The sequence below is a fragment of the Eulemur rufifrons genome, chromosome 6 (genome assembly GCF_041146395.1).
Source record: "Eulemur rufifrons isolate Redbay chromosome 6, OSU_ERuf_1, whole genome shotgun sequence".
Lineage (NCBI taxonomy): Eukaryota > Metazoa > Chordata > Mammalia > Primates > Lemuridae > Eulemur > Eulemur rufifrons.
This window is the reverse complement of record NC_090988.1, coordinates 70,046,206-70,074,149: the sequence shown is the minus strand read 5'-3', so window position 1 is coordinate 70,074,149 and position 27,944 is coordinate 70,046,206. Positions and strand designations below refer to the sequence as shown.

Below are 27,944 nucleotides of genomic sequence, written 5' to 3'. Positions count from 1 at the left end.
AAAACCACAATGAGATATCACTTAACTCCAGTGAGAATGGCCTTTATCAAAAAGTCCCAAAACAATAAATGTTGGCGTGGATGCAGAGAGACAGGAGCATTCATACACTGCTGGTGGGACTGCAAACTAGTGCAACCTCTGTGGAAAGCAATATGGAGATACCTTAAACAGATACAAGTAGACCTACCATTCGATCCAGCAATCCCATTATTGGGCATCTACCCCAAAGAACAAAAGACACTCTATAAAAAAGACATCTGCACTCGAATGTTTATAGCAGTACAATTTACAATTGCAAAGATGTGGAAACAACCCAAGTGCCCATCAATACATGAGTGGATTAATAAAATGTGGTATATGTATACCATGGAGTACTACTCAGCTATAAGAAACAATGGTGATATAGCACCTCTTGTATTTTCCTGGATAGAGCTGGAACCCATTCTACTAAGTGAAGTATACCAAGAATGGAAAAATAAGCACCATGTGTACTCACCATCAGATTGGTTTCACTGATCATCACCTAAGAGCACAGTTAGGAATAACATTAATCGGGTGTCAGGCAGATGTGGGGGGGAGAGGAGGAGTGTATACATACATAATGAGTACAATGCGCACCTTCTAGGGTATAGATATGCTTGAAGTTCTGATTTGGGGGGAGGGGGCAAGGGCAATATATGTAACCTAAAGTTTTATACCCCCTATAATATGCTTAAATAAAAAAAAAAAATCTAAAGAAAATTCCAAGCAGAAATACTAGCAAGTACCAAAGCATGAAAGTGGTGTTCCCCATCAGAAATGGAGGTGAGAAGAGTCAAAAATATATTTGGACAGACAGGCACAAACTAATAAGACCATTTTAGAATGAACTAGGTATGTTTTAAACTTTAGTTTTGCTAGCATATTTCTGTAAACAAATATAAAAATGGAAGAAATATAATCTGCAATCACGAAACACAATCAGATTGTTTTAGAAAATGGGAAAGGAGAGGAAACACAAATTGGTTACTGTACAAATGTGTAAGAAGCAACTTCTTTAGCAGCACATGTTCATTTCCAGTTTTCCAGCTAAACTGACGTTGTATTTTTCTCCCCCAGATGTTTGCCTGCATATAATCTTGTCAAATTACTTTCCAATTCTCCCTCCAAAGCTAGTTCAGAAAAGGTATTTTTGCTAAGAAACTTCTGATTTTAGTGGTTAGCTCTGTACTAGATGATCCAAGCAGAAAAGCCTATTTGCCTTACAATATATCCTGGGGGTTTCCTAAGGAGAGCTTCTCTGTTTTTCAACCACTAAAAGAGCAGGGCAATTACTTTCCTGGGAAACAGAAACATGGAGAGCACAGGTTATCAACAAACTTAAGAAAGCTGAGGTGTTGGATTCAGAAGCTCAGCTTCTATGGACAGACAAGATAGATGTTAACCTGTGTTGATCTCAGTGGGGGAAAATGTTGGCACCCCAAACAGTTCTTTTAAGATCCTTCTACCCACTGTTAAGGATCCTCTCACTTGGCTCTAATAAAGATCTCAGGACAGTCCATGGGACATTTAGTCTCTCCGTTCTTAATTTGAAGACTGTAAATTAGCTCACCCCACCTAGCATGTCTGTCATTTCAGATCATTACCATTCCCTCTGCTCCCTTCCATGTCAGACAGAGGTGAAAGAATGTGCTTCTGGAAAGCAATTCAATGAGCATTTGAGGGCTGTGGGGCTTGCTCAGCTGCTTTCAGATGTCTCTGAACTCCACACAACCACCCTGCATCCCCTCAGTGGCCATCTCAGCACAGCTGGGCTCTTTCGGAAATGGCTGTGAAATGTACTGTGAAAAGCAGCCATGGCAAATCTCTACTTAACAGCAAAAGGGAAGCTCACCAACCAGACAGCGCAGTTCAGCTTGTTGGCCTTTTCATCGATGATGGCCAGCGTTTCTACCACCTGTACAGCCAAGGAGTTAGCAATAAAGACAAGCCTGGCCAGAGATTGCTGAAAATGGCTGGTGGGTGAAGATGAATTTCCGGGCGGTTCAACAGACCTCAGCTCCCTTGGGCATGTGTGTGCTCGCCTGCTGTATGATTTCAAAACTCCCTTTTCACCCACCCGCTTCCCTCCATGCAAAGTCCTTTCTTCTATAAACTGAACAAATGTTACTTTAACATTAACCTTACTCACGATCCTTAATTTATGCATTTGTTTGCTGGGCATTGAATTTTTTTAAGCCATCTATTAATTCATTCTGATGGCGCAATTTCCATAATGTAATTTCTTTGGTAGAAAGGAAATGGCTTTTTTCTATCATTACATTTTCTTCAGGTACCATTATGAATGTTCTATTTAGTCTTACAATTAGTCTTATACTAAACATATGCTGACTTCACAGAGGCACATTTATTATTTTCATTGCCTAATGCTATAAAAAGAAATTCTCAGTGCAGATCAGTGGCCTATAATTCTTAGACAATTTTGATAGTTGAATGACCAGGCATATGGAGAGAGAGCAGTTCCATACACAGGTTATGCATGCTCTTTCCTGTGACTGGTCCACATTGTTCCTTCTACATGGATTGCCTTTCTCTTTTTCCCCACATCCCCCTCTTCTGCAAACCTCTGACCTTGTTCATCTATCTACTCACCTTAAATTATCACCTTAAAAATAATTTGTTCAAACCTTCCCAATCCTCCATCCCCAGACTAAGACAGATGACGAGGTTCCTACCCTATGTTCCCATAGAACTTCTCTGTTAGTGTATAGCCACACGACGTTGTAATTGCCTCTATTTGCTTGTATAGAGCCCTCACAAAATATTAATCCTTTCAATGGCAGAGACTGTGTTTTCTGTTTTGTTTTAATCATCACATCCTTGCTTTTAGACACCTGACATATTCTTGGTTGACCACATATTTTAGAGTAAATTATCAGATGATCCCATGTTCTATCCCAGATTGCTTAACATGGAAATGGTTCAGACCTGTTTTACCAATGAAATGATTAATAGCTCCCTCGTTCACACTCAAAAGCATCATAAATTTGATTAATTGTGGTTTGCCTTTGTGATCGATAAATTGGAAAAATAATACATCATGTATGCAAAGAATGTGCATTTGAATCTGAACTCTAGTAGTCTTTGTTATGCGACCATGAACAAGTTATACCCCAGTTTTATCATCTATAAAACAAGGTTGAAAATAATATCTCCCCCTAAAGGGTTACTCTAAGAAACATTGGAAAACAACAGTGAAAATTACCTGGAAAATGAAAAAATTGTTATGTAAGTCATAGTTACCACTCTATCACTGTATTGTTAGTATATATAGTAGTATATAGAGACATAGAAATAGCTGTGAAACAAACCAAATCATCTAGGAAGACATCATGGAGCAATGAAAAATTTCTAAGAATTAGCAACTTGGGTTCTCAGGCTTATTCTGTAATTAAGAGGTTATAGGCATGCCCTTTCCCAACAGCATCCTGACCCTTAAATAGAAGAGTTGATCCCCAACGGTCCTTCTAATTCTAAAATGCCCTGGTTGTCTATAAATGTGGTGTTTCATACGATTTCTACATTAATCCTTATCCACAGAGACATTTGTATTTACTTAAAACAATATAAATTTTTATAAATTTACTCTAGTCTAACTACTTTTAAGTATAGACTAGGTTACTTTCATCTGTTATCAGTTGTATGCTCCAAGATCTAGAATTACTCAGTTGTGAAGTTATTAATCAGAGGTAGGTGTCGAGAGGACATAGGATGCAAAACCATGTTTAAGTGATTGATAGCTTCCTTCAAAGAGATTAGAATCAAGCCTTTTGTGTCATTCTTACTACATTCTGACTTATTTGCAGTGTTTCCCTTCTTTTGATATCTCTACTAAAAGGCTAAACATAAAAGAAAGCAAAACCTCAAACTATACATGTTTGCTCAGGGAATGAGAAGCTTCCATTTTAGCTATACTCTAATCTCAATTATCAATTTATTTTAGGAGTTGACTGCTTTTAACTAAATTTAATAAGGAATATCAACATATATACAGGCTCATTTTGAGGTTTAATCTACTGTCCTAAAATGTATAACATGCCATAAAGTTTTCAGATGGAAACACCTTCCTTCAGTTGCATCAGATTTGAAATAAATTCAGTGTATGGTTATAGGAAATGTCAGCCTAACTTGGTCTCAAGCCCCTAAGCTGTGCCTCTAGATCCCAGATCTAGTTCAACCCTTTATTTCATGGATCAACCCTGGCCCAAGTCAATATCGGCATAGTAAAACTGATTGGATTCCACCTATCTTACTCAGTGTTTCACCCTGGGTCCCTGTGACCAAGGTCCTAGGTACCTAAACTCTCTTACATATCAGTGAAAAGTCAGGTAGACCGGAGTTCAAATCTTGTTTCTACCATTTACTGTGTGATTGTAGGTGGCTATTAAGCCTCTGTTGCCTCATCTATAAAAAGGATTAATGCATGTCTTTGAGGGATTTGGCAAGAATTAAATGGAATAGTGTGTGTAAACATCTGGCACAGACGTTTACACTTAAACACTCCATACATGCTCATTAATTTCTCCATGTGTCTTTGTGCATTTAGTAAACACAGTCCTGTTCTCTCCTGAACACTAATTCTCTTCTTGCTCTTGCTCCTGTTAGTCTGAATATTTCTGTCCTTGAATTTGTTCCAGGACTTTATCCTAGTATCTGAAACCTAGTTACTCACAGATGTACCATCTTAAAACCAAAACGTTGTTTGGTTTGCTGTTTCCAATTCCAAAATCCTCTGCACTCTGATCCATTCCATCACCTTGAACCTCCCTCATATCATTGTCAAAAGTTTACCTGGACTATGATTACTGATTATTGATTCCCTTGGACTCCAGGTTTTCCCACAAGAATGAACATCCCCTGATGTTGACTTCAACTTCCTTACTCCCTGAATCATTTCCTCTCCCAAATCCCAACCTGTTAGATCTAGGGCTACTCCGTCCCCTGAGTGGTCAGCACTTGCTCTTGATGCAGGGGTGGTGGGGTGCTCATCATTGGGACTGAATTTTCTCTAATTCTGTGTGATAACAGACTTGACTAAGGAGTGTTATCCTGGTTAATAATGTATAGATTATGGATTTATATGCTTGGAGTTGGCTCTAATCATCCCCAATTGTGCATTTGCATGATGCTCTCTATAAATATACTCTGATGATTTTAAGAGAATCTTTTCTACTTGGGAAATGCAGGATCTCAACTCTTCCTTTTAGTTCAGAAATTCTGTGAATAATCTCTGAGTAGTTAGCTCAGATCCTGCCAATGTTCATCATATACTGTCATGCAGGTATCTTAAATAATGTAGGCGTGCTTTTTTAAAAAAGTGAATACTCTTGGCAGTAATTAAACACATCTGAGTAATGAGCACTTGTTCATGCTTTCATGCTTAAAGCCTCAGTATATCTCATAAACCTCCATTTATTATATCTGATAATGCTTCATTATAAATGTCTGATAAGTGAAATTTGTATTTAGACTAGACCTCAGATTCCTCATCATTTAAGGATGCAGAACGGAGCACTGAAAAGGAAAGGAGAATGCGCCAAGAACATAGGGTTTAGTGACTGAGCAAGGAATAAAAGTCAGCCCACTGCTTTGCAAATTCAGGAGCTTCGCACCCAAAGTGCTAGGAGTAGAATAAGGTGTGCTGAGTTGCTGATCCCCTCAGCTCAGCCAGGTCACCTTCAGCACTGAGCAGCCTCATCATTTATTCCCATGTGCCTATCAACTATTATCATTTCTATGTGTGTCATGATATAAAAAGATTTGGGAGCCACTGTTTTTTCTCTTTATTCTTCAACACTTATAACCTGCAATGCCAAGGGATAGAGTGTTTCGCTCAAGATAATACAACTTAGGGAATGATCTGAATTAAAGTCACTGGTTTAATCATACCCAAAGGGTAACTCTTTTGGGTTTGTTTGTATTCTAATTCCTATCAGCCAGAGACAAAATATGACAACTTTCCCTGCCTATCTGGGTGATTAGACTATGGGCCTTCAAATCCAGCTGGCAGCTGATAAAGAATCAAAACAGCACCATTCTAAAGAAGAGGGAAATGATATTTTAACCGCCAGGAGCAAGGAAGAGCCCTGCAGGTTTTGAGGATGGAATAAATGATGAAAAGTGGTGGCTGTTTTATAGCCCTGAACTAAAAGCTCCTGAATATAGTGGAGAGGCCAAAAGCATCTAAAAATCCCACATATGCATTTATACAATAAGTAACCTTTTTAGTGAATAAGAAAAAAAATCCTCATTCAAGAATACAGCTGTTGAAATTGATAATAATTTAGCCATGCCTGAGGAAAAAAAATGTAAATTTGTAGTCAAATCTAATTATTCTTCTTTCTAAAACACTGTCTTACTTTTGTCTTATAATAAGAACCTTGATCACCTGATTCATATAGTCTTTACACTAAACATATTTCGTTCTCATAAAAATACAAGAATTTTCCCATTAGGATGTTAAAAGGTTCTTACTGCTTTTCTTCACACACGCACACACACACACACACACACACACACAAAGCTGAGTTACCATAAAAGCAGTTAGCATTTTCTTAGAAAATGATGAAAACTGAATAAATGAGATTAAGCAAAACTAGGGGTGGTCCTGACTTCAGGAAGAGCTGAATATAGAATCTCCAACAATATTATCAGGATCCGGTTCAACCTGGTCTCTCTATGCAGTTTTCTGTGCTGCCTTCATTCTCAGATAGCTTTTCCCCTGTGATCACGAAATGGGCACAGCTGCTCCTTGTCATATCCTTCCAGATTCTCTTCCACAGAAGAAAAGTGGGGACTCCTTGTCCAATATGATCAGGGAAAAAAATGAGAACAAAACCTAATTTAATTTGCTTAGGTAACAGGTGAAATCTTGCACCAGTCCTGTGGCCAGGAAAATGCACTAATGGTCTTAGAAAAAATTATGAGTTCCAACGCTAGGGCCATATAGACTAAAAGTAGGGAGGGGTGATTCCCAGAAGGAAATCAAGAAATGGTCACTGACTGGGTGAAAGAATGCTGGGTAGCAAAAACTAACAGATGTACTATTCTCTACCACTCACTCACTGACTCACCCAGAGCAACTTCCAGTGCTGCAAGCTCCATTCATGCTAAGTGCCCTATAGAGGGCATAACCATTTTTTATCTCTTACACTGTATTTTTATTGTACCTTTTCTATGTTTGTATACACAAATACCACTGCGTTACAACTGCTTGCAGTACTCAGTACAGTAACATGCTGTACAGGTTTATAGCCTAGGAGCAACAGGCCATACCATGTAGCCTACATGTGTAGTAGGTTTATAACATCTAAGTTGTTATCAGTATACTCTTGAGATGTTCGCATAATAACCAAATCGCCTAACGTACTTTTCAGAATGTATCCCCATCATTAAGTGACATGTGACAGTAATTAGGTCCTTGTTCATGCCCAAAATGTCTGTTTCCCTTATAATCCTCTCAAGAGAGAGGTGTTTACCCCCACATGACCTATGCTCCATGGAAAAGCTTTGGCATCCTCCAAGCTTGCTAATGTTGGTATCCGCACACATGACAACTCCAATGTTACACAAAACCCTTTCTCAAAATCGAACCTCCTCCCTGGCCTAGATTATACAGCCAACTGCCTCAATTATCCTTTCTAAGCCTCAGTTTGCTCATATATAGAATGAGTACAATAATTCTGCCTTCTTCAAAGAGAACTGGTACGGCTTAAATGAGATATGTGTTGTAAACTTCTTAGCACAGTGCCTGATGTACAGGTGAGCAGTATATATTAGCTATTACTATTTTCATATGGGTGGGCTTACAGGTAAATAGCCATACTCTTTATATTACATTCATATTGCTTCAACATTCTTTGGCTAAAAAAATACTTTATATTAAATAGAATAATTTTAATCTGGCCAAATTGTTGCAGTCACTCTTCTCGTACCCAAACACATATCCAAATAGATATCAAATATAGAGTACCCATGCTCTGAGCAGGATCCATATTTATTGACTTTTACTAATCTCATTAAAGCTTAAAATCCTTCTCCACATGACATAGATACCTATAGGTAAATTCTAAGGGAAAGAAAATTAGTAATCACTGAGTTCCTACCATGTGCTAAATAGTCAATATAGGTTATTTCCATTAATCCTTAAAACTGTTTTACTGCTTATTTTCCTCAAAAATATTTATTAAATAATAAATATGTGTTAAGCTTTAATACACAAAGATGACAAGGACAGGTTGCTTGGCTTCCCAGGCCAGGTAGGAAAATAGATTAGGCAAAGTAACAATTACAGTGTAGTGTGATCAATGCCAAGACAGAGAGTTACATGCAGGAAACAACAGTAGGTTGAAAATATTAATAGATTGTTTTGAGGGGGGTGAAACTTGAACTTTATTTTGAAGGACAAGCAAAAGCCAAATAAAAATGAACAGAAAGGTATTTTGTTCAAAGTGAGGACATAACCAAGAATTCGCTATGTACAAGCACGGCGCCAAGCAGTTTATTTAATCCTCATCTCATTTCTGTAACCTATGAGGAAACAGGCTCAGAGAAGCTTAAGTAACTTCTGAGGACACAGAACTGCTAGGTGCTGAAGCCCAGCTTTGAATCCAGGTAGACTGACTCTAAAACTCCATTCACTTAACCATTGAGCTATTTCACAGCTGGGAAGACATAGAAAACTGTAAGTAGCTTAGTTTGTCTAAAGTACAGATTTTGTGTGGGGGAAAGGAAATGAGGCTAGAGAGGTAGGTGAGAACTAGATAGGGAAAGGTCTTGTACCTCATGCTAAGGTACTAATTCCGTCCTGAAAGTAAAGCACTGGAGGGATCTTAGGTAGGATCTTAGGCATGGAGTCACAAGGTAGATAGATAGATACTTCATGAAAACAGCAACTTATATGCAAGGCTATGCCCTAAGCACTTATACTCCATTTAAGCCTGAAAACCCATGGAGATAGACAAAATTATTATCTCCAGTTGTAAAAGTGAGGCACAGAGAGGTTAAGTGACTAGCCCAAGATGGCACAGCTAGCTGAGTAGAAAAGCCAGGCCTCTAACAAAGCAGTTTAGCTCCAGATGCCATAACCTTCCTCCTCTGCCATCTTGCTTGCAGGTAGGCCATGGAGAATCACTCTGGCTTTGGATATGTGCTGGATGGATTGGAGAGAAGCCAGTCTAGAAAAAGACAGGGATGATAATGTCTGCTATGAAGTCAATATGATTTCTTCTATATTCTTTAGGCAAAAAAACAAACTCAGAGAAGTGAAGAGACTTTACCCTAGATCATATACTATGTGCCAGGGTTGGAATTTGATTCCAAGAGTGTCAGAAATAAAAGCCTTTATATTTACAATGTTTGAAGCTACATCTTGCTAATTCAATTTCTAGAAAACTATTATAAATTCTAAATTATATGAGTCTACAATAATGAGGTCTTATTCTCTGCGAATTCAGCATTCAGGTATGATCCCACTAAATGATGTGCTTCAACGTGTCAGAAAACAATCCACAAATTGCCATGTTTCCCTATGCTCAAGAATCCATGGGCTCTCCTCTGTCTATGGGCTATAACAAGTACAGAGTATGTCACTATTTAAAGCTGATAAGCATCATCACAGTGAGCAGATCATTATGAAAATCATTATGTCTGCTCGCTTATGAATTGCTTTTCATGTGAAATTGATCTTGAAATGCAACAAAAGTAAATGCTATAGACTTGTTTTCTTTTTCCTTCCATTCTCTCTTATCTTAGTATAATTTGAGGTTTGATGAATGCAACTCATTTCTATTCAATATCTAACTTTATGGGGAAATTCCATCCTGAGACAGGAAATATTATACTGTAGAAGGAATTAGATATTCTCAACCTCTAGTATATGGATCCCAGCCATCTGTCTGCTTAATAAATGCTATAATACTGCATTTCACTTAAAGCCAGACCTGTGATGCTCAATGTAACAAAGAAAATCATGGAAATCACCATTTCCTATTTTAAGCGTGCCCCGCACCTCTCCGGAGATCACCTCTTTGCACTTAGAGGTGCAGATTAAAGAGTGTGCCATGCTACTGTATTATTAACTTGAACCTACCCTGAAGGTTTTAGAGCTGCCGTGATAGCCACTAGCCACAACTGGCTGTTGAGCACTTGAAATGTGGCTAGTCTGAACTGCGATGTGATAAACCTGTTTCTTCTCATCTTTGTTAAGGCAGCTTCTAAAACATTTAAAATCATATATGTGGTTCATATTATATTTCAGCTGGACAGTGTTGTTCCAGAACCACTAATTTCAAAGTATGCACCTGTGTATGGTATATGTGCATGTGTTTTGCTTTGTTTTGTTAAACATAATTAACCCTCATCCAGGAAATTCATTACAATTTGCCTTTTTTCTACAAATAAAGTCTTCAAAGAGATACTGTAAATAAAGATACCAAGGTCCAGTTTCCTTATCTGTAAAACAAGAGTTTACCTTCTGGTCTCCAAAAATTATTTCCTAGCTTTAAGCAGTCTAGGAGGCTGAGTCTAAAGCATTTTCCAATCTTATCTAGTCATGTCTGCAAAAACAGCCTGTTTTAATAGGATGTAAGAATTCCTCTCTCATCTATACATCCACTTATTTAAGCCAACATTCATTTTATGAAATTTTAATATTCTACCCACAAGAAAATATTTATTAAATTAGTTCATTTTTCCTAACACAAACCTAAAAGTATAGTTAAACTAGATTTGAATATGCTTGAAACTTTCGCCTTATCACTGCCTAGTACCTTTTAGAACATGCCACGTTGGAAAAAATGGTGTCATCCCCAAATGAGTAGGATGATACAAGAACACAATGCAAGAGAATCAACACATAATTTCTCTGTTGCAAGTTTAAAAATGGAAAATACATCAACTTTGGAAGAAATGATCACTAACAGCAGGAAGGGAGCTGTCATATTAACAAGAGGGAATCAGTTATATAAGTAATAGAATTTTGAAAGGTTCAGGGCTCAGGTGGACTGTTATTCTACTGTGTCACTAGCACTTCTACTCAAGAGATATTTAAGGATTCTGAGTTCTTTGTACTACTTTGAGGTGACCCATAAAGCAGCTTCTCAATTTTCCTTAAAACTAGCAGAATCTGAAGCGTAGATAAAAAGTGAACTGTCTTTAATTTGATTGAAGCCAGAGAGAAGTGGTGATGACATGGTCAGAAGCAATGAGTTCACTCAACTAGAGACATCTTTAAACACTGGATACTCCCAGTCTTTCTTACTTGTAGGCCTACAAATGATCTTCACAATGCATCAGCCAGAATCCATTTCAGAAATACATGCAAATGCTTATTTTCTACAAATAATAATGAAGCTCATTTATTTCATGTAGAATTTTATTTACAGCATCAGTGTAGCAGAGAGTGCTGGTGTTCACCAACAGCTGTGTCCTCCAAGTCTTGCTGGGCACACAGATATTCTGCTCTATTGTTAGATGTGGCCATGGATTAAGTATGGCCAATTCAATGCGAGCCAAAGTGATAGGTTCCACTTTCATGTCTGGCCCATATAAACCTCCCATGCGTGACCTTTTTCTCTTTCCCCATTTGCTGGTGAAGTGATAAGAATTCTCAAAACCAAGAAGAGATCAAAGCCTCAAGACAGAAAGTATCTGCATTCCTCATTATTGTGTGGAGCACAATCCCACTCATCACCAACTCTTAATGAAAAATGAATGACAATGTGTTGTGTTGGACCCAGTGAAATTTTGGAGCTTAACCTTACACAAGCAGTCCCACATGTTTTAGTCATTTTATTTTAACAGTTTTCTCATTTAGGAGCTGAGGGTGAGAAGAAATTTAAAAATGCCATAATATCTATTAACAAATAAGGAGATGGGAACAAGGAGTCATTTGATTGGCTTGTTTTCACAGGTATAATGCACACAACCTGGCAAGTAAACATCTAGCTGTAAATGGGAAAATTAGGCAAAGGCAATAGAAACAGACACTGAATTCAGTGTGATTGAGTTGGAAAATGGCTATGTTTTAAGGATTAAGCTTTGAGCAATTGTCAACAGAGAACTCTGCCATGAACATATCTAACTTTATTCCAGAAAGAAAACAGAGTGGCATGAATAGGGCTGAAATGAAAAAAAAAAAAAAAAAAAAACAACATATAATTGTGTTAGGCAGAAATGTGAAAGCAGGCAAGTACGAACCACAACACATTCTATGGGCCAGTCCTAGTTAAGCATTCCTCCAACATCTGACAGAGGAAGGACTGCTGTTAGCACTACCTCCGAATTATGTTGACATGGCACATTATTTATAAATATTTTTCAACTTATCCTTCATTGCCTTAATAAAGACCTAAGTCAAGAGAAGGCTCCAAAGTAATATTAAAAAGTATCTGGACCAGGTGGATTCAGCAACAGTATTTGGCCTAGACCTAGGCTAGTCTTCACAGCACAATAGCCATTAAAGGGTAACAGATCTATTCACACTAACCTTGCCTGAAAATAATGGCACCCAACCAGGTGCTACAGTTCTTTGGTTCTACTTAAGGTAAATACTGTGCATATAACCTGAGCTGATATGGGCATATCAAGCATGGATGGCTGCCAATTTATAATAACACCAGTTGTTAAACACTTTGAATATTTTGCAAATAACTGCTACTCAAAATAGAGCATAATCCAACAGACAGCCTATAGATTGACTATAACATCTTTCAATAATGTTGTCTAAAGATAGTGTCCTACTCCACTGAGAATTGTTACTTAGGAAAGGAAGACCTTATTCTGATTTCTAAGTCAATATTTGGTAGCCTGTTTTAAAATAAAATTGACTGACATATATTTATATGGCTCTGCTAATCTCATGAGTCATTTCCAATGTGACAATTACCAATAACAATCTATGTAACTCACCAAGTGCAACCTCAAAATGCACTCAAAAGAATCAGCACCAGTCTAAGTGTCAGATTTCTACTTCCTCTGAGATGCAAGCTGGTTTAACATGTTTCTCTTAAGCCCTTAGGGATGTAGTTACTGTCTACTGGGCTGCAACTTTAAAAAGCAAGCGCTGACTTTGGTCAGTGATGGAAAATGCTTTAAGTTCATCCAACAGGCTCTTTTGTTTGCCCACTAGAAATGTACTTGAAGGAAAAGAATACTGAATGCCAGACCAGGACTACATCAAGGTCTACCTTGCTAAGCTAAAAAATATAACCAATATATTGTACCTTGTACCACATAAGTCCCCTTCCCTTGCCCCAATGTTGTTAACGCACTGTTGCTGGTTTCCAAGACTGCAATACAGCTTCTACGTCTACCTGCAGTTCTTTATCAAGCTAAAGAAAATAAATGTCTCTTGATAACTTAGACTAGACAATCAGTTCCATTTTCAAGCTTCAGACACATTTCTCAAAGGAAGCATTATTGAAACTTTAAGTATAATAAACTTTCCTTGACCTAGAGACTCCTCCTCTTCTTAGAATTAAATCAGTATTATAAAGTTCCCTCCTCTTTAGGACTGTAACAAATACACTCACATCTAAATTTAGTGCCAGTGCTTGTTGATAAGCAATTGTATGACAGAGTTTGCAAAACAATTTTAAGTTATTTTAATACTGCTTAATGCTGCAATTAATACTCATGTTAACATTACTACCCATTTCAAATAACGTTAATAGTGCATCTAAAATAGTGCATTTCTGGAGGTGGAATAGTGGGGGTGGGAAAAGTCTTTATCATTTATCTTCTCCAGCCCTCAGGAGGGAATGGTAGTGGAATGATTGCTTTAAGTTTCTTTGTTTCTCTACCCAAGTAATAGATTTTGCCCTTAGGCGGAAGAGTGGAAAAGGAATCAAGGGTTCTGTTTGGTTGTGCTACGTTTGAGACACGTGTTAGTGATCCAAGTGGATATTTTAAGTAGATTATTGTTTATGTGATTCTGGAGAAATTAGGTAAAAGGTTGGGGCTGAAAATACAAATGTCATGGTCATTAACATATAGATGATGTTTAAAGCCATTATATTTGGACATGATTACCTAGGAAGAGGAGAGAGGAAATGTTAAGCCACCACAACATTTAGTGACTACAAGAAAGAGAAGAATCTATCAAAGAATCAGAGGAGTTGCCTAAGATAGGAGGAAACCCAAGAGAGTATGAGGATCTCTAAAGCAAAATGTTTCAAGAATAAAGGAATGATGGATGATTTCAAATGCTGCTGAGAGGCTGAGTTACATTTGGACTAAAGTCTGACCATGGGACTACCTTTGTCTTTTTCCAATTGGCCAACCATAGCCTATCAGAGTACCTGGTTCATGGCAGGTGCATAATAAACATATTTTGAGTATTATTTATAATCTATGCTGATGGCCTTGATTTATAAACTGATTCCATCAGGCAAAAGAAAAGATTTTAAGACAGGATTATGGATGGGCATTCTAAGAAGAGGACAATCTTGAATTATAAAACTAACGAGAACAAAGTAAGTGTGGGGAAGAAAGAATCATTCAGTTTGGTAGAAAGGGACTACGTGGAAATAACTCTAGAACTATGTTTTAGGATCCTATTATAAAGAGTTTTGAGTATCTTTGGAATGTTGATTACCCCAAAGAGACTTAATCATAAAATTGAGTGCCCAAAGTATTCCATACAACTATACAACTAAAGTAACACGGAGAATTACAGAAAACTTGTACTTGTTTCTTTCTACCTAGATAATATTATTTCAAATCCTATAGTCTCAAAGTATATGCAGCTGCCCAATTTGAATATTCTGGAGAATGTACAGGGTGGGTCAGCTATGGTCTTGTGCTTTTCCCTCCGGGGCACTGATTCCAGATTCTCATGGGCAGGAAACATAGCTGAGTGCTGGATCATGACAGATCTCAAGAAAAGGGATAAAGAAGCTAACATGGGTTATTTGGCCAACATATCAGTAAAAAGAGGCCCATAGACTTTTTATAAATTTGGATGATGTCAACTGCCAATCTGTAGCCCATAAGTCATGGAGTAAAACTTCATTTACACTAGTCTTTCTTCAAAAGGTGATCTATGGGCAAAAGCATGTTTCTCCCAAGGAGCTGGCAGCCCTTCTTTTATTTAATAATGTGTATTTAGTAACTTGTCATGTTTTCCCTGTCGCCTTGACTGCCCAGCTTGTTAAGTGTCTCCCAGCTCTAAACTTAGTCCGTATTAGGATTCCTAAATAAGTGAATGAGTTTAAAAAGATATTACAATATATGCTATGCAAAAAGGAAGCCACACTTGGGGGCTGCTTATTGCCTCTCAAATTAGGCCAAAGAATTTGATCATTTTGTGCATAACTATATTCATTGTCTACAGAATTTTGCATGTGCAACAGATAAGGTTTGAAATATCAGGTCCACTGATGATTTTCCAAAACATTAAAATACACATGACATAAGAATTTACTTCATAATTTTAACTTCTCTTTGATTTTTCAGAATGATGGTCTAGATTTGGTAGTAATTAATACATCAAGCTCCAAGAGCAGAGTTGATTTGTGTCAAATCAACTGGCCAATTCTCATTTTCCATCAGTACATGTTTACAGAGCACCCATGATCCACAAGGTCTTATGTCAGTAGCAAAGGCTGATATGTAAACAGCTAAGCTTTGCAAGATATAATACATTTGACTACCACAAGCACAATGGAAAGGAGAAACAATTTATTCTGACTCAGAAGATCAAGGAAAAATGGGATTTGAGCTGGTCTGTGAGGGATGAATTGGATTTCAATTGTAAGAAGAGCAGTATAGAAGAAAGCACTCCAGTATAATAAAGGATCCACAGGAGTGGGAAGGGGCCATGAAATCATCTGGCCAGGCCTGCTGTGAGAAATGATTACTTAACTCTCAAGTGGGACTGGTAAGGTAAAGAGGGGAGACGATATCATAAGAGATGAGGCTCAAAATATCCAGATGGGGCCACATGTCACAGGGCCTGAGTGCCTTGCTAATTGAGTTTAGACTTTATTCAAAATGAAATAGCTTTTTAGAAGTAAAATTACATGTTTTGTCTTTGGTGAATAGATAGCTCACCAAAGAAGATATCAACATGGCAAATAAACATATGAAAAGATGTTCCATATCATATGGAATTAGGGAATTGTAAATTAAAACAATGTGATACCATTAAACACCTACTAGAATGTCCAAAATCCAAAACACTGACAGTCTGCAGCCCATCCCTTAGGTCTACACATATTTAATCATGGCATGTTTCTGCATACTCTTGACAAACTATTTCTTACCACTGTGTGTTAACATTTGTATCCCTGTGTTAAGAACACTTGTGATAACTAGTTGGACTTAACTGGAAGGGACTTTTGCCATCCACATTTACATCAGTCTTGTGTTTATGCTTATGATTTGTGGTAAAATCATCCATTAGACCTAAGGAAATTTAAAAGTCATATTTCTTACAATATTTTCAATATGACCCTGAAGAGAATCTTAAACACTACCAATGGCACACCCCCTCGCATCAGTCTCTACAAATGGAAAATTTTAAGTGGCTTTTATTAAAAAAAAATCATAATATTACAGGGATACAAATGTTTTGGTTACATAAATTGCTTTTGTACCATTTGAGACAAAGTTATAAGTGTGCCTATCCCACAGATAGTGGGCATTGTACCCGTTAGGTGTGAATTTACTCATACCCTCCTACTCCCACCACCTGCTTGATTTCTGATGAATGTTATTTCCATATGTGTACATAAGTGTTGACTGATTAGTTCCAATTTAATGGTGAATACATGTGGTGTTTGTTTTTCCATTCTTGTGATACTTTACATAGAAGAATGGTCTCCTGTTCCATCTGGATTAATACAACAGGTATTAGTTCACTATTTTTTATGGCTGAGTAGTACTCCATGGTATATATACCCCAATTTTATTAATCCACTCATTTAATCATGGGTATTTGGGCTGTTTCCACATCTTCACAATTGTGAATTGTGCTGCTATAAACATTTGAGTGGAGGTGTCTTTTTTATAGAATGATTTTTTGTCCTTTGGGTAAATACCCAGAAGTGGGATTGCTAGATCAAATGGTAGTTCTACTTTTAGTTCTTTAGATCTCTCCAAAGTGGCTCGTAATTACTACAGGAATAGTCCACATTTGCTGCAAAGATTCTTCCTATTGACCAAGTCTGATCTTGAGCCATCTCTAATCTACCTACTTTCTGACTTTATAAATCAATCAGATGTGAGACGCAGCTTCAAATCCTTTCTTGAACTGTTAGGAAATTGCTCTATAACCAGAAGTGCACTCTTAGAAATATACTCACAATCCTTCCCTGTTTTTCAATATGAATGTATTATTACAAATGGACTTGGCTATAATTGAGTCAAACCGTTCTATAATGTCAGTCAATCTTGCCCATCATCATTCTTTCCAACATTTTGTCTGTACACCTGAAGGCAGAATTTTAGATTGGTACCTTCCTGAATTCTTCCTCATTACAATAACCACATTTCAAAACTATGTCTAGAGTGTTGTAAGTACTTTTGCCAAAGGCTTCCTATTTCCCTTGCTATATGCTTCAAAATCCCCAAATTTCATCTTCTCTGATTCACAGCCCAGTAGTTTATAAATTTTATCTCTGGTGATACCTTACTACAACAACTTACCTTCCTATTCTCCCTCTCCCTTCCTCTCATATTGCCTGTGAGCCTCTGAAAAACATCTTTGTACATGTAAGGTATCTATTCCACTTATTTAATTCAGGGTTTTCTTTGCATTTTTATCATGAGCTGTCACATTAATCTTTCAGTCTATATCAAACCTTCTCCGGCCTTCTGTTTCTGGCTTTCTGTATTTTTCCTTGTACACAGTTTATCTAGCATCTCATCAAACAGAAATTTCTAAGCAGCTCTTCTATACATGTGCTCAATGCAAACATGCTCATAATCAATATCTTCAGAGCACTACAGGATTCTAAAGTGTTTTAAAATAAAGATTTACCTATGTTCCTGGAATTTCTACAGTGAACTAAACTTTACTGTAATGATTTTCTTTGCAAGCCAGTCATCATTAGCCAGTCGACATTAAAATTGCTTTGCCTGTCTACCTCTGGGAACAGTGGTTTTATGGGCTGGGGATAAGGCTTGGGTGACTTTTGTACACCTGTGTCCCAGGCAGACTTTTGGTTTTTTTGTAAAATCTTCTAAATACAAAAGCACATATTCTATTAGAAAGGGATCTTCATGTGTTTGCTCCTCAAGAAACTTCTGAGCACTACACTATGTTCTGCTCTGTGCTAAATGTTGATTACAGAGATACATAAGCCATGGCCTACAGGAAACAGACACGTAAACAGACAACTGTAGCTTGAGATGTTAAGGGCTGAGTGTCAGGAGGGTATCTTGGGAGCACAGAGAAGGGATGCTCATGCAGCCTGAGACATCAGGGTGGGTGCTTCCAGGGCTTGAAAGGCTAGCAGAAGGGAGCTTACATTGCCATAGACTATAAAGTCATTACAGAGTCCCCCTGAATGGTTTGAAAATAAACACTGGGAAAGGAAAGATTAATTAAGCTGCTTCCTTAAACAACAGAAGGACACTGAGTGGACACTAGCAGTTTGATGCCACCCAATATCTCCTGAAATGCGGAAGGAATTTGAGCAAGTGCCTTGCACTAGCTTTAGAATATTCTCCTAAATGACCATGACTATGGTGGATATAGCTGCATGCAGTGAACAGATACTGAGGTCATGAGCCTATAAAACCCCCAGCTAACTCCTTCACTGTGATTTCTCATTTAAATAATTCTGAATTTTAAAATTGTTTAAAGGTTCCCTGCATCTTTCATTTAATCGTGAAGATGAGATTATAGATACAAACATTTTGCCACTTCTAAACAGAAGTAGGTAGGGGGCAAAAGAGGAGATGCTTTTTTTCCATTTATCTGATTTCCCTCAGAGCAATTTCCCCTTGGCCTCTTGGCCCCGCTCTCATCCTTTCCTGATTATTGGTGAGTGGGAGAGAGAAACCGGACATGCTGGGCGTGTGTAGTCCAGCACTTTCCTCACTTACGCACTAGGGATCAACATGCCTGCAGGAAACACCCATTCTGGGCTTTCCCACCTGCTTCAGAGTATAAGAGGAAGCTTCACTCACATGGAGATAGGTGGTCTATGGATTGCCCTGGTTCACCTGTGACTGGCTGCACAAGCCTAATTTGGGGGTTCAATAAAACGAATACTGTTGTCCCACACACATGCCATGTTCTCTGGCATAATCTTTATAAGTTTTCATGTTGACATTTTGGTCTCCAAGGGCTTGATTTCCTTATCTGACTCTCAGTTGGTTCCAAACGTAGGTAAGAAAAACAAGGGTGCTATTCCTAGGCACTCTTTAAACTATAACAGTTCTCATAATATATTAATAAATTGGCTTTTTCCATAAAATGTCTGTCATCTGTGAGTTTGTTCAGTGTGAATTAATCCCCAAGAGATTGCTCATCTCAGGTACCCTAAGATCAAGTTTCTGAGATTGCAATACATGGAGCTGACCCTGAACCACACGGACAAACAAAATTCCAGTCTGCAATGAGAAAAGCACGTAGACAACACACAGAAACAGAAAGGAGACAGGAGGAGAGAATGCTATTAGCATTCCAGCTCCTGGAGCAATCTGTTCCCAAGACACCTTTTTACCTGTAGGTTCTATGACACACCTGGAAAGCTGATGATAAATTTTTTTTTTCTTTAACTAATTCTAATAGGCAGTAGACATGTCCAACTTCACAAGTATGTGCCCAGGGCAGTTGCACAGCATTCCTCACTCAGAAGGGCCCTATGCCTGGGATTTAACATCTGTGGTCACTGTCTTGAAGTTCTTAATAATTTCATATTTGAATGTGTTTTGTAAGTGAAGTCCAGTGAGACAATGGAGCATGTTCTGGGTGTTTGGAGCCTTAGCTCATGTGTGGTCCCACCTCCCAGTGCCTTCTTGCCTCTCTAGGATGGGTTCTCAGCTGTCTTCTACTGGCCCCAGGCTTTCCTCCCTGACTCTTCATCCCCACCCAGCTGCCAGTGCCCCAGCAGGGTCCTGTGCATAGACACGACATGAGGAGTTGGGGCTGGGCACACATGCTCTGGTGTCTCCAGGCACAGCACAGTGGTGCCATACCTGCACCAAGGTAGCAGCACCCTGGTACACTCCACAGGTGATGCAGGGAACTGGTGCAGAGACTGCAATAGTGGTGAGAGTCTCCCATCTGCTGTGGACTGGGATGGAAGGCTGGAGAGAAGGGGAGATACTTGACTCAACTTCCCTGCCCCAGACCAAGTCATGGTGCATTGGTCAGGGAAGCAGGGAACCCTAAAGTTGATGGGACACATGAGTGTGCCAAGTAGTGGGATGGAACTGAAGCACCTATGAGGGTCAGCATTCACTTCAAGATTATCCCCACGCTCAAGGGAGCAACATTAAATAGCAAATGCAAAACATCTTAACAAGAGAGAGGGAGAAAGACTGTGGAAAAAAAAAAAAAGGAAATGTCTTATACTTTAGTACCTTCATAGGGCAGGTCTTTCCTGCCCTTGAACAAGTAGCCCATATTTGCATTTTTCCCTTGGCTCTGCAAATCACATAGCCAGTTTTGCCAGTAGATCTCTATTACTTGCAACAAAGGAATCCTAACCTAATACATATGCTTCTCACATAGCTCTATATTTGGAGTAATTCTTTATAAGTCTCTTTCACATGAGATAATACCACTTTGTAAATTGTTTTACTGGGCTGTAAGCATTTGCTCAAATCTTTCTATAACACTAAATGGTGAAATCCCCAGGGGCCTTGTCTAGCATGCCTTTTGGTGCCCAGAACTATGTTCCAGACACAGAATTCACATTCACAGTATGTTTATAAAATAAATGTCAATATGATCAGTCATTAAGACAAGAATGCTTTCAAGGATCACCACATCTTATCCAGAGCTAATGACAGATAAGAAAGAAGGCTTAGTCTATCAGTTATGTATTGACAACTGCCTAGTTAAAGCCCACCTTCCACTGCAGCATTAATGCAGGACTGGGAAAGCAGATAAACACTTTTCTGCAGATAAGCCTAACCCTCATGTCAGGTTATGCAAATCTGATGTGAAACCGTTTGCAGGCATTTTGTCCATTTAACCTCAAATGCCAAAATATTTAGCAACATATGTTGCGTGATTTCAAAAGTACTTTAGTCTGTTTATCAAATATGTGAATAAAATTATTTTAAGTTATATATTATTATACTCTCTGTTCCCTTTTTTTCTTTTCAATTTCTAGTTACAATATGGAGAGAGGAGAGGGAGAGAGTTAAATGATGAATAGCCCAGGAATAAGAGGTAGAATAAGAGGAAGGCAAGAGGGAACGAAAAAAGAAAGGAAAAAGGGAAGGGAAGAGAGGAAAGGAAATAGGAGGGAAAAACTAAAAGCATCCCACTCTTTGGGTTAAATCAGATCCAACTATGTCTTATTCAAGATTTATCTGGGAAATATAATAATACCATCAATCTCCCAAGGTTATGGGAGGAACTAAAAGAGATAACGTATGTGAACACGCCCAATAAGCTATGTTGCACATACTTGATGACAGTTGTTGAGGCAAATGGGTATTATCCATCCAAGTGAAGAAAAAACTCCTTACATGGATATTAGCTGCCAGGAAAGCCGTTGGAGAGAATTCACACCAATTAGTATTGTTTTAGGAATGGCTGCCTTGTGTAACACTTAATAGAAGCAGTAACTGTTTATTTCTACCCAGATTTAGTCAAGTTTATGACCACCACCATGTCTATAAAAGCTTTTATATATTTAACACTTAAAAAAAAAAAAGAATTAGTTCAGGTTGTCTGGTTATCCTTGCCCAATTCTCACTCTAAATGTCTCAATTACAGGTGATAAAGTTAACTATAAAACGTATGCCCTGAAACTGAGTCACAAATTTGGGTTTCTCAGGGCGAAGGCCCAGGTTCAGGCCAAGCCATGAACTCTCACCTTCCTCCTCTTCCTATTTCTCCTTGTCCTTCTTCTTTATTATAACACTGATAATACTGACATCACTTGGTATAGCAATTTTATAGTTTAAAACACATCAATATATGTTTCTTTAGTAATTCTTTGCAAAAACACTGTTGGATAAACAGGGAAAGTGATACCAACCAAATTTTAATATGTAAAAATATAGAAGTTACAACACACCACTAATGAAAGCAAGTCTAAGCCCCAGCTTTCTAGGCTCTTTGTCCAATGCTTCAACTACACCACATTCTCTTTCCATGCAACATTTATAAAAACAGAATTCTCTCTAACTTATTGAGGTCAACACAACTGGTCGTGAGAATCCCTTTAAGACAATCATTTTCCCTAATTCATAACTTTCAAGGGAAGATATGTTTCCCCTCAGAGTCTGTGGACACCAGGAACATTATTTGAACTCATATTTTTCACAGTTGGACTTTCAACGTGCCACAAAGGTGAAGCCACCATTTGTCACAACAGCAAGAGAAGACTTGGCAAACACAAACACACTGAAAGAGGGAAATTAATATTATTTTATGAGGTAAGATAATTCTGAAAAATATGCATTAAAATCAAATTCCTATGCTGCTCCTCAGATTTATAACATTAGCATGCAGGTACCAGGAGTAGGCTTGATAATCCATGGGACTATATTAATGTTTTTGTTTGTTGTTTTGTTTTGGAAATATCTTTAGCTTTTTTGTAAAAACTGAGCACTAGTTTATGTACCTCATGGAACTTTAAAAAAAACACCCAAATATTCATGTATAAATTCCTACAGGAAGAAATGCAAATAATATAGAATTTATAGCAATTAGTGGATGCTCTTTTTTCATACACTCTTGGGTAATAAAGTGAACAGTTTGCATATTTTCAGTCTTTACACATTTACATATGTATGTATACAGTTATTTTTAAATATTATATGAACTTAGATATGCAGTAATACTATAAACCTTATTATCCTGTAACTTATTTTTCTTTTTTCTCAAAAATATGTCTTGACGATTTTTCGGTGTGTATGTATGTATGTGTTTGTATGTATTCATGTGTGTACATACACAAGCTTACAGTTTCCAACCACTGCATTCTATTCTATAAAATGAATATTCCAGAATAAATGTAATCATTCCATCGCCAATAGATATTTTTGTTGTTTCCAGTTTTCAGTGAATACAAACAATGCTGTAAAAACATCACTGTATGTACATGTTTCCCACCTCATGAGCTTGTACTTTTCCAGAATACATTTCAAGAAGTCAAATGGATGGAATCAAGAGAATACCCACTTTGAATATTGATAGATGTTGTCAAATTGTTGTCCAAAAACAGTTTCATCAATTTACAGTCATGGTCATGTATGAGGCTATCCATTTACCCCACTCTCACCAACATGGAATAAAATCAATCTTTTATTAAAATTCTACCCCAATCCAATGCATATTGGTATATGTCTCTATTTTTGTGCCAATACCACACTGTTTTGATTAATAAAGTCCGATAGTCTGGTTTGAAGTCTGGTAATGTGATGCCTCCAGATTTGTTCTGTTTGCTTAAGATTGCTTTGGCTACTTGGGATCTTTTCTGATTGCAAACGAAGCCCTCATAAGCCAGAAGAAGGAATTTTAACTTTAATTCAAAAGGTAGAGGGAAGCCAGAGCACTGGTTTCTGAATGGCTAAACTGCTCCCAAACACAGATCGGGGCTAAAACGTTATGTTTCCTATCCCAGCAGATACTTCAAGTGTGGACAGGAACAATGTCTACTTATCCCCTGAGCAAAGCTCACAGAAAAGGAAAGCCCACATCAGCAGTCAGAGCTTCTATCACTGACTCAGACCAAGAGGCAAAGCTGAGCAGAGCCACCCAGTTGTGGAACCAAGCCCCTGACCCACACCCTCACCATTTTCTTTCAACTCAAACGCTAAACCTGAAGCATTTTTCTTTTTCTTTGATGCACAGTAACCCTTGCCAGTTGATAAACCAGGAGCAGGAACTCTGGCCGTGTTTAGCCACTAGAGTGGCTTAAAGGTCTGCCACATCAGCACCAACAGCCCAGGCAGGGCAGCAGCTCACACCTCACCCCTAAGGCAGCAAGCCTACCTCTGCAGATGGTCCCATTTCCCACGTAGCCTGGTTTGCAGGTGCAGCTGTGTCCCTGGACAGTGTTGGTGCAGATGGCGTTCTCGTCACAGTTGTGCTGCCCGCTGCCACATTCATCATGTTCTGTTTGTAGGGTGAAAGAGAAAGAGAGACACCCTTTCTTAGGTTGGAATCACTGGTTTGGAAAAGTTAGCTGAAACTCATCAAATAAGAATGACAGTGACTATCATGTGTCAGGACCTTACTATGTGCCTGGTAGTTTCTGTTGAAATCTAAACTCTGCAAGATGTTATCATCCCCACTTTGCAGGTAAAGAAATAGTGGCAGAGGAGCCAAACAACTTATGTAAGTCACATGATTGGCAACTGCTAATCTAAGGTCGTTATTTCTTCTACCTTCTAAAAAGTTTTCCACAGGGGTTCCAAGGCAATGGGTCTCAACCAGGGGCAATTTTGCACCCCCTTCCCTTGGAAACATTTGACGTCTCTGAGGGTATTTTGGGTTGCCATAGTTGGGGACAGGAAGTGCCACTAGAACCTAGTGGATAGAGGTTAGGGATGCTACTAAGCAACTTAAAATGGACAAAAAAGCCAACAACAACAACAAATTAACTTGCCTGAAATGTTGGCAATGCCAAGGTTGGGAAAATTTCCTCTAAGTTTAAAAAGAAAAAGAAACAAACCGATAGAGATTCCATGGTTTCTTTAAAACAAAGGGAATAAATCTGAAGAGGAAAGCCCATGAATATAGCCTAACAAAGGAGCATTTACCAAGAAGTTTTTCAAAGGAGTAGCTCTGGTCATGAGAATGCTGGTGAGCACAGGGTTGTGCTACATTTAGGAAAGGAATTTATTTACTCTAGAGACTCTGTTTCAGGGCCCTCAGCAGTTTAACTCTAATTTTCCATATACTCCACTCCATAGGGTTCAGAATCGAACCTCAGGGCTGTTGCCTAATGTTTAGTGATATGGTTATATAAGTTCAAATTACTATGGCATCCTTAATCCACAGAACATGGAGGGAAATGGCTCTAACCCTACAAAACAGATGGAAAGATTCTAAGTTAGAAACCAAGAACTCACAAGTAACTATGATTTCCTCTCATAGTTAAGATACTTCATAATCAGCATACTTACACAGTTATCCAAATGACCACTCTGCAAATAAGCATTATGACAAGTTTAAACCCTTTATTCCTTTTAACATCTGCTAGTATAACTTCTTAGACATTTTAAGAAAAAAAAATCCAGTAGGGCCATTTAAATCATAAAAGGTTATAAAAACAAGGGTAGAAATACCAGCTAGAAACCCCAAAGAAATAATACTAACTGGAAAAAAACTAAAAATTCAATATAATTTGTTAAGTGAACTATTAAATCAATGTTTCAATCAATTGAAATTTCATCCATCTTCATTAATTTTTATTTTAAATTTCCTTACAGGGACTTAGTAATTAAAAAGTTTAAATACTGTAAAATGGAGCTGTTTTAGTCATATACGCACAATTGGAGTAAAGACACATACATTTGACTCTTGATTTAACACCTTGGATTTTCCAAAGAAAATTTTTCTTTAGGCCTTAAAACCAACCCAAACTGTCAGTGAGAAATGTGCACAGGTTAGCAAGCAGTGAGAAAGAAAGAGATTTATGAGGACATAATTCTAGTTCATGCTAAAGTCAACTCCAGCACACTCCAGAAATGGTGTGACTCTGTGGATGTCTAATCATATTTGCAAACCTATCAAGCACCTAGTATGTGCCAGTGTAATACCAGATGATATTAGGCACACAAAAAAGTCTAAGAATATAGACTTAGACTCCCAGTGTTTTCAGTCTCCTAATTTAAATTCATTCAATAAATAATTATTATGATCTTTATTGGGAATACCAAATATGAGTAGATATGGTCTCTGCTCACAAGACCATTTTAATAGGGGTAACTAACTGGAACACAAGAGAGAAGTCTTAAGAGTTATAAGTAGTTGACCTTATATTTTATCATAAAAACCGAACATATTTTAGAATGAAAGGGTGCTCCACTAATAATTACAATGGGATAACAGGCATAACTCAGAATGACCTTGGCAAGCCAGCATGTGTGGTCATGCTAGATAAGTGGAATAAAGATAAACTAGACTAAAAGTTCATTGGAGAGCAGAAATTCCTTCTAATGGAGAGAAGAGAAAAGTCTTCTTACAAGAGGTAATATTTGAACTGGTCTTTCATGGATGGTCATGGTTTTCTCAATTAGAGTTGCCCATGAAGGGCACTTCAGGCAAAACAACAGGGTGGAGAAAGGTATGGTTTTGTGCAACATTCTAAAAGTCTGGTCCGTCCTTACCTACCTGGTCTTTTCTCTCAATATTCTTGAAATAAACCCTTTTCTCTGATGAGGTAGCCTCATCACTGTTCTGCAAATATATGAGTTTGTTCCTACTTCTCTAATTCTTCATGTTGTTTCCCTAACCCAAAATACTTTCCCAATATAGAGGTATACCTGTGACCCTGCCAGCCTTCAAACAATACTTCAAACCCATACTCTGGCTACACTTGTGAAGCAAGCCTTCCACACCTTCTCTCTAGACCATGAATTTCACCCATCTTGGAACTTTCATGAAATTTAATGTATTTACCTCTTTGGAGGCAATCATATCATAATGTATTATGATGATATTTGCAAGTTTTATCACTTAATTAACTAATTAACTTGAAGAGAGGAATTGTAACCTATTTTCTACAATCCTCCTTGTAACTATCAGTACTTCACATAATGGTATTTTTTTTTTTTTTTTTTTTTGTTGAGACAGAGTCTCACTTTGTTGCCCAGGCTAGAGTGAGTGCCGTGGCGTCAGCTTAGCTCACAGCAACCTCAAACTCCTGGGCTCAAGCGATCCTACTGCCTCAGCCTCCCGAGTAGCTGGGACTACAGGCATGCGCCACTATGCCCGGCTAATTTTTTCTATATAGATTTTTAGGTGTCCATATAATGTGTTTCTATTTTTAGTAGAGACGGGGTCTCGCTCAGGCTGGTCTCGAACTCCTGACCTTGAGCAATCCACCCGCCTCGGCCTCCCAGAGTGCTAGGATTACAGGCGTGAGCCACCGCGCCCGGCCCACATAATGGTATTGAACCTAGAAAGTGCCAAGTACTGAACAAAATATTCTACATATATCATTTAATTTACCCAACAATCAAATGAAGTAAGTTTGTTGATTTCACAATGAAGGAGCTGAAATAAAAAGACATTAAATAACCCACCTATGATTACAGGACTAGGCAGCAGGGGAACTCAGATTTGTGAGTACAAACACTGGGTGAACAAACACATCACCGAGCAGTTGGAACGTAATTTAGACGTGGCTAAAACGAAACCAAGACACATGGAAGTTATTGCATAACACCAAAGATGAAGGCTGTCCTCTTCTAGCCCCAAATTCCCATTGAGAGATCCTACATACTTTCTGAAAAGATATAACCTATTCCAAAAGGACTGAGGCTATACAACCTCCACATTTCATTTTGTACAGTCATGCCCAAGTTTTCAAAGTGACTAACACTTTCAAAACTGTATTTGACAGGGAGAGCCAAAGAAAATACAGTCTCCTTTTAAAAATATCATATTGCTTTCCAGCTGCTGGAGATGCTGCAAAAGGCAGAGATGGACTGGCATAGAAGTTTAAAGCACAGACTTCAGAACCAATCCTGGGTTAGAAGATACTAGGGTTGGTAATAACCAGCTATATGAACTTGAGTGAGTTACTCAATCTCAC

The 27,944-nt window shown here is 38.1% G+C and overlaps 1 protein-coding gene across 3 annotated transcripts in view; it reads right to left on the bottom strand.

The window, feature by feature from the left end:
• Window positions 1–27,944, bottom strand: part of NELL1 (neural EGFL like 1) — a 720,354-nt gene that overhangs the window by 240,004 nt on the left and 452,406 nt on the right. For all 3 annotated transcript variants that reach the window (XM_069469705.1, XM_069469706.1, XM_069469704.1), the window contains one exon: window positions 24,173–24,295. In XM_069469705.1, the coding sequence (XP_069325806.1) occupies window positions 24,173–24,295 (123 nt within the window). The remainder of the gene's footprint in view (window positions 1–24,172; window positions 24,296–27,944) is intronic.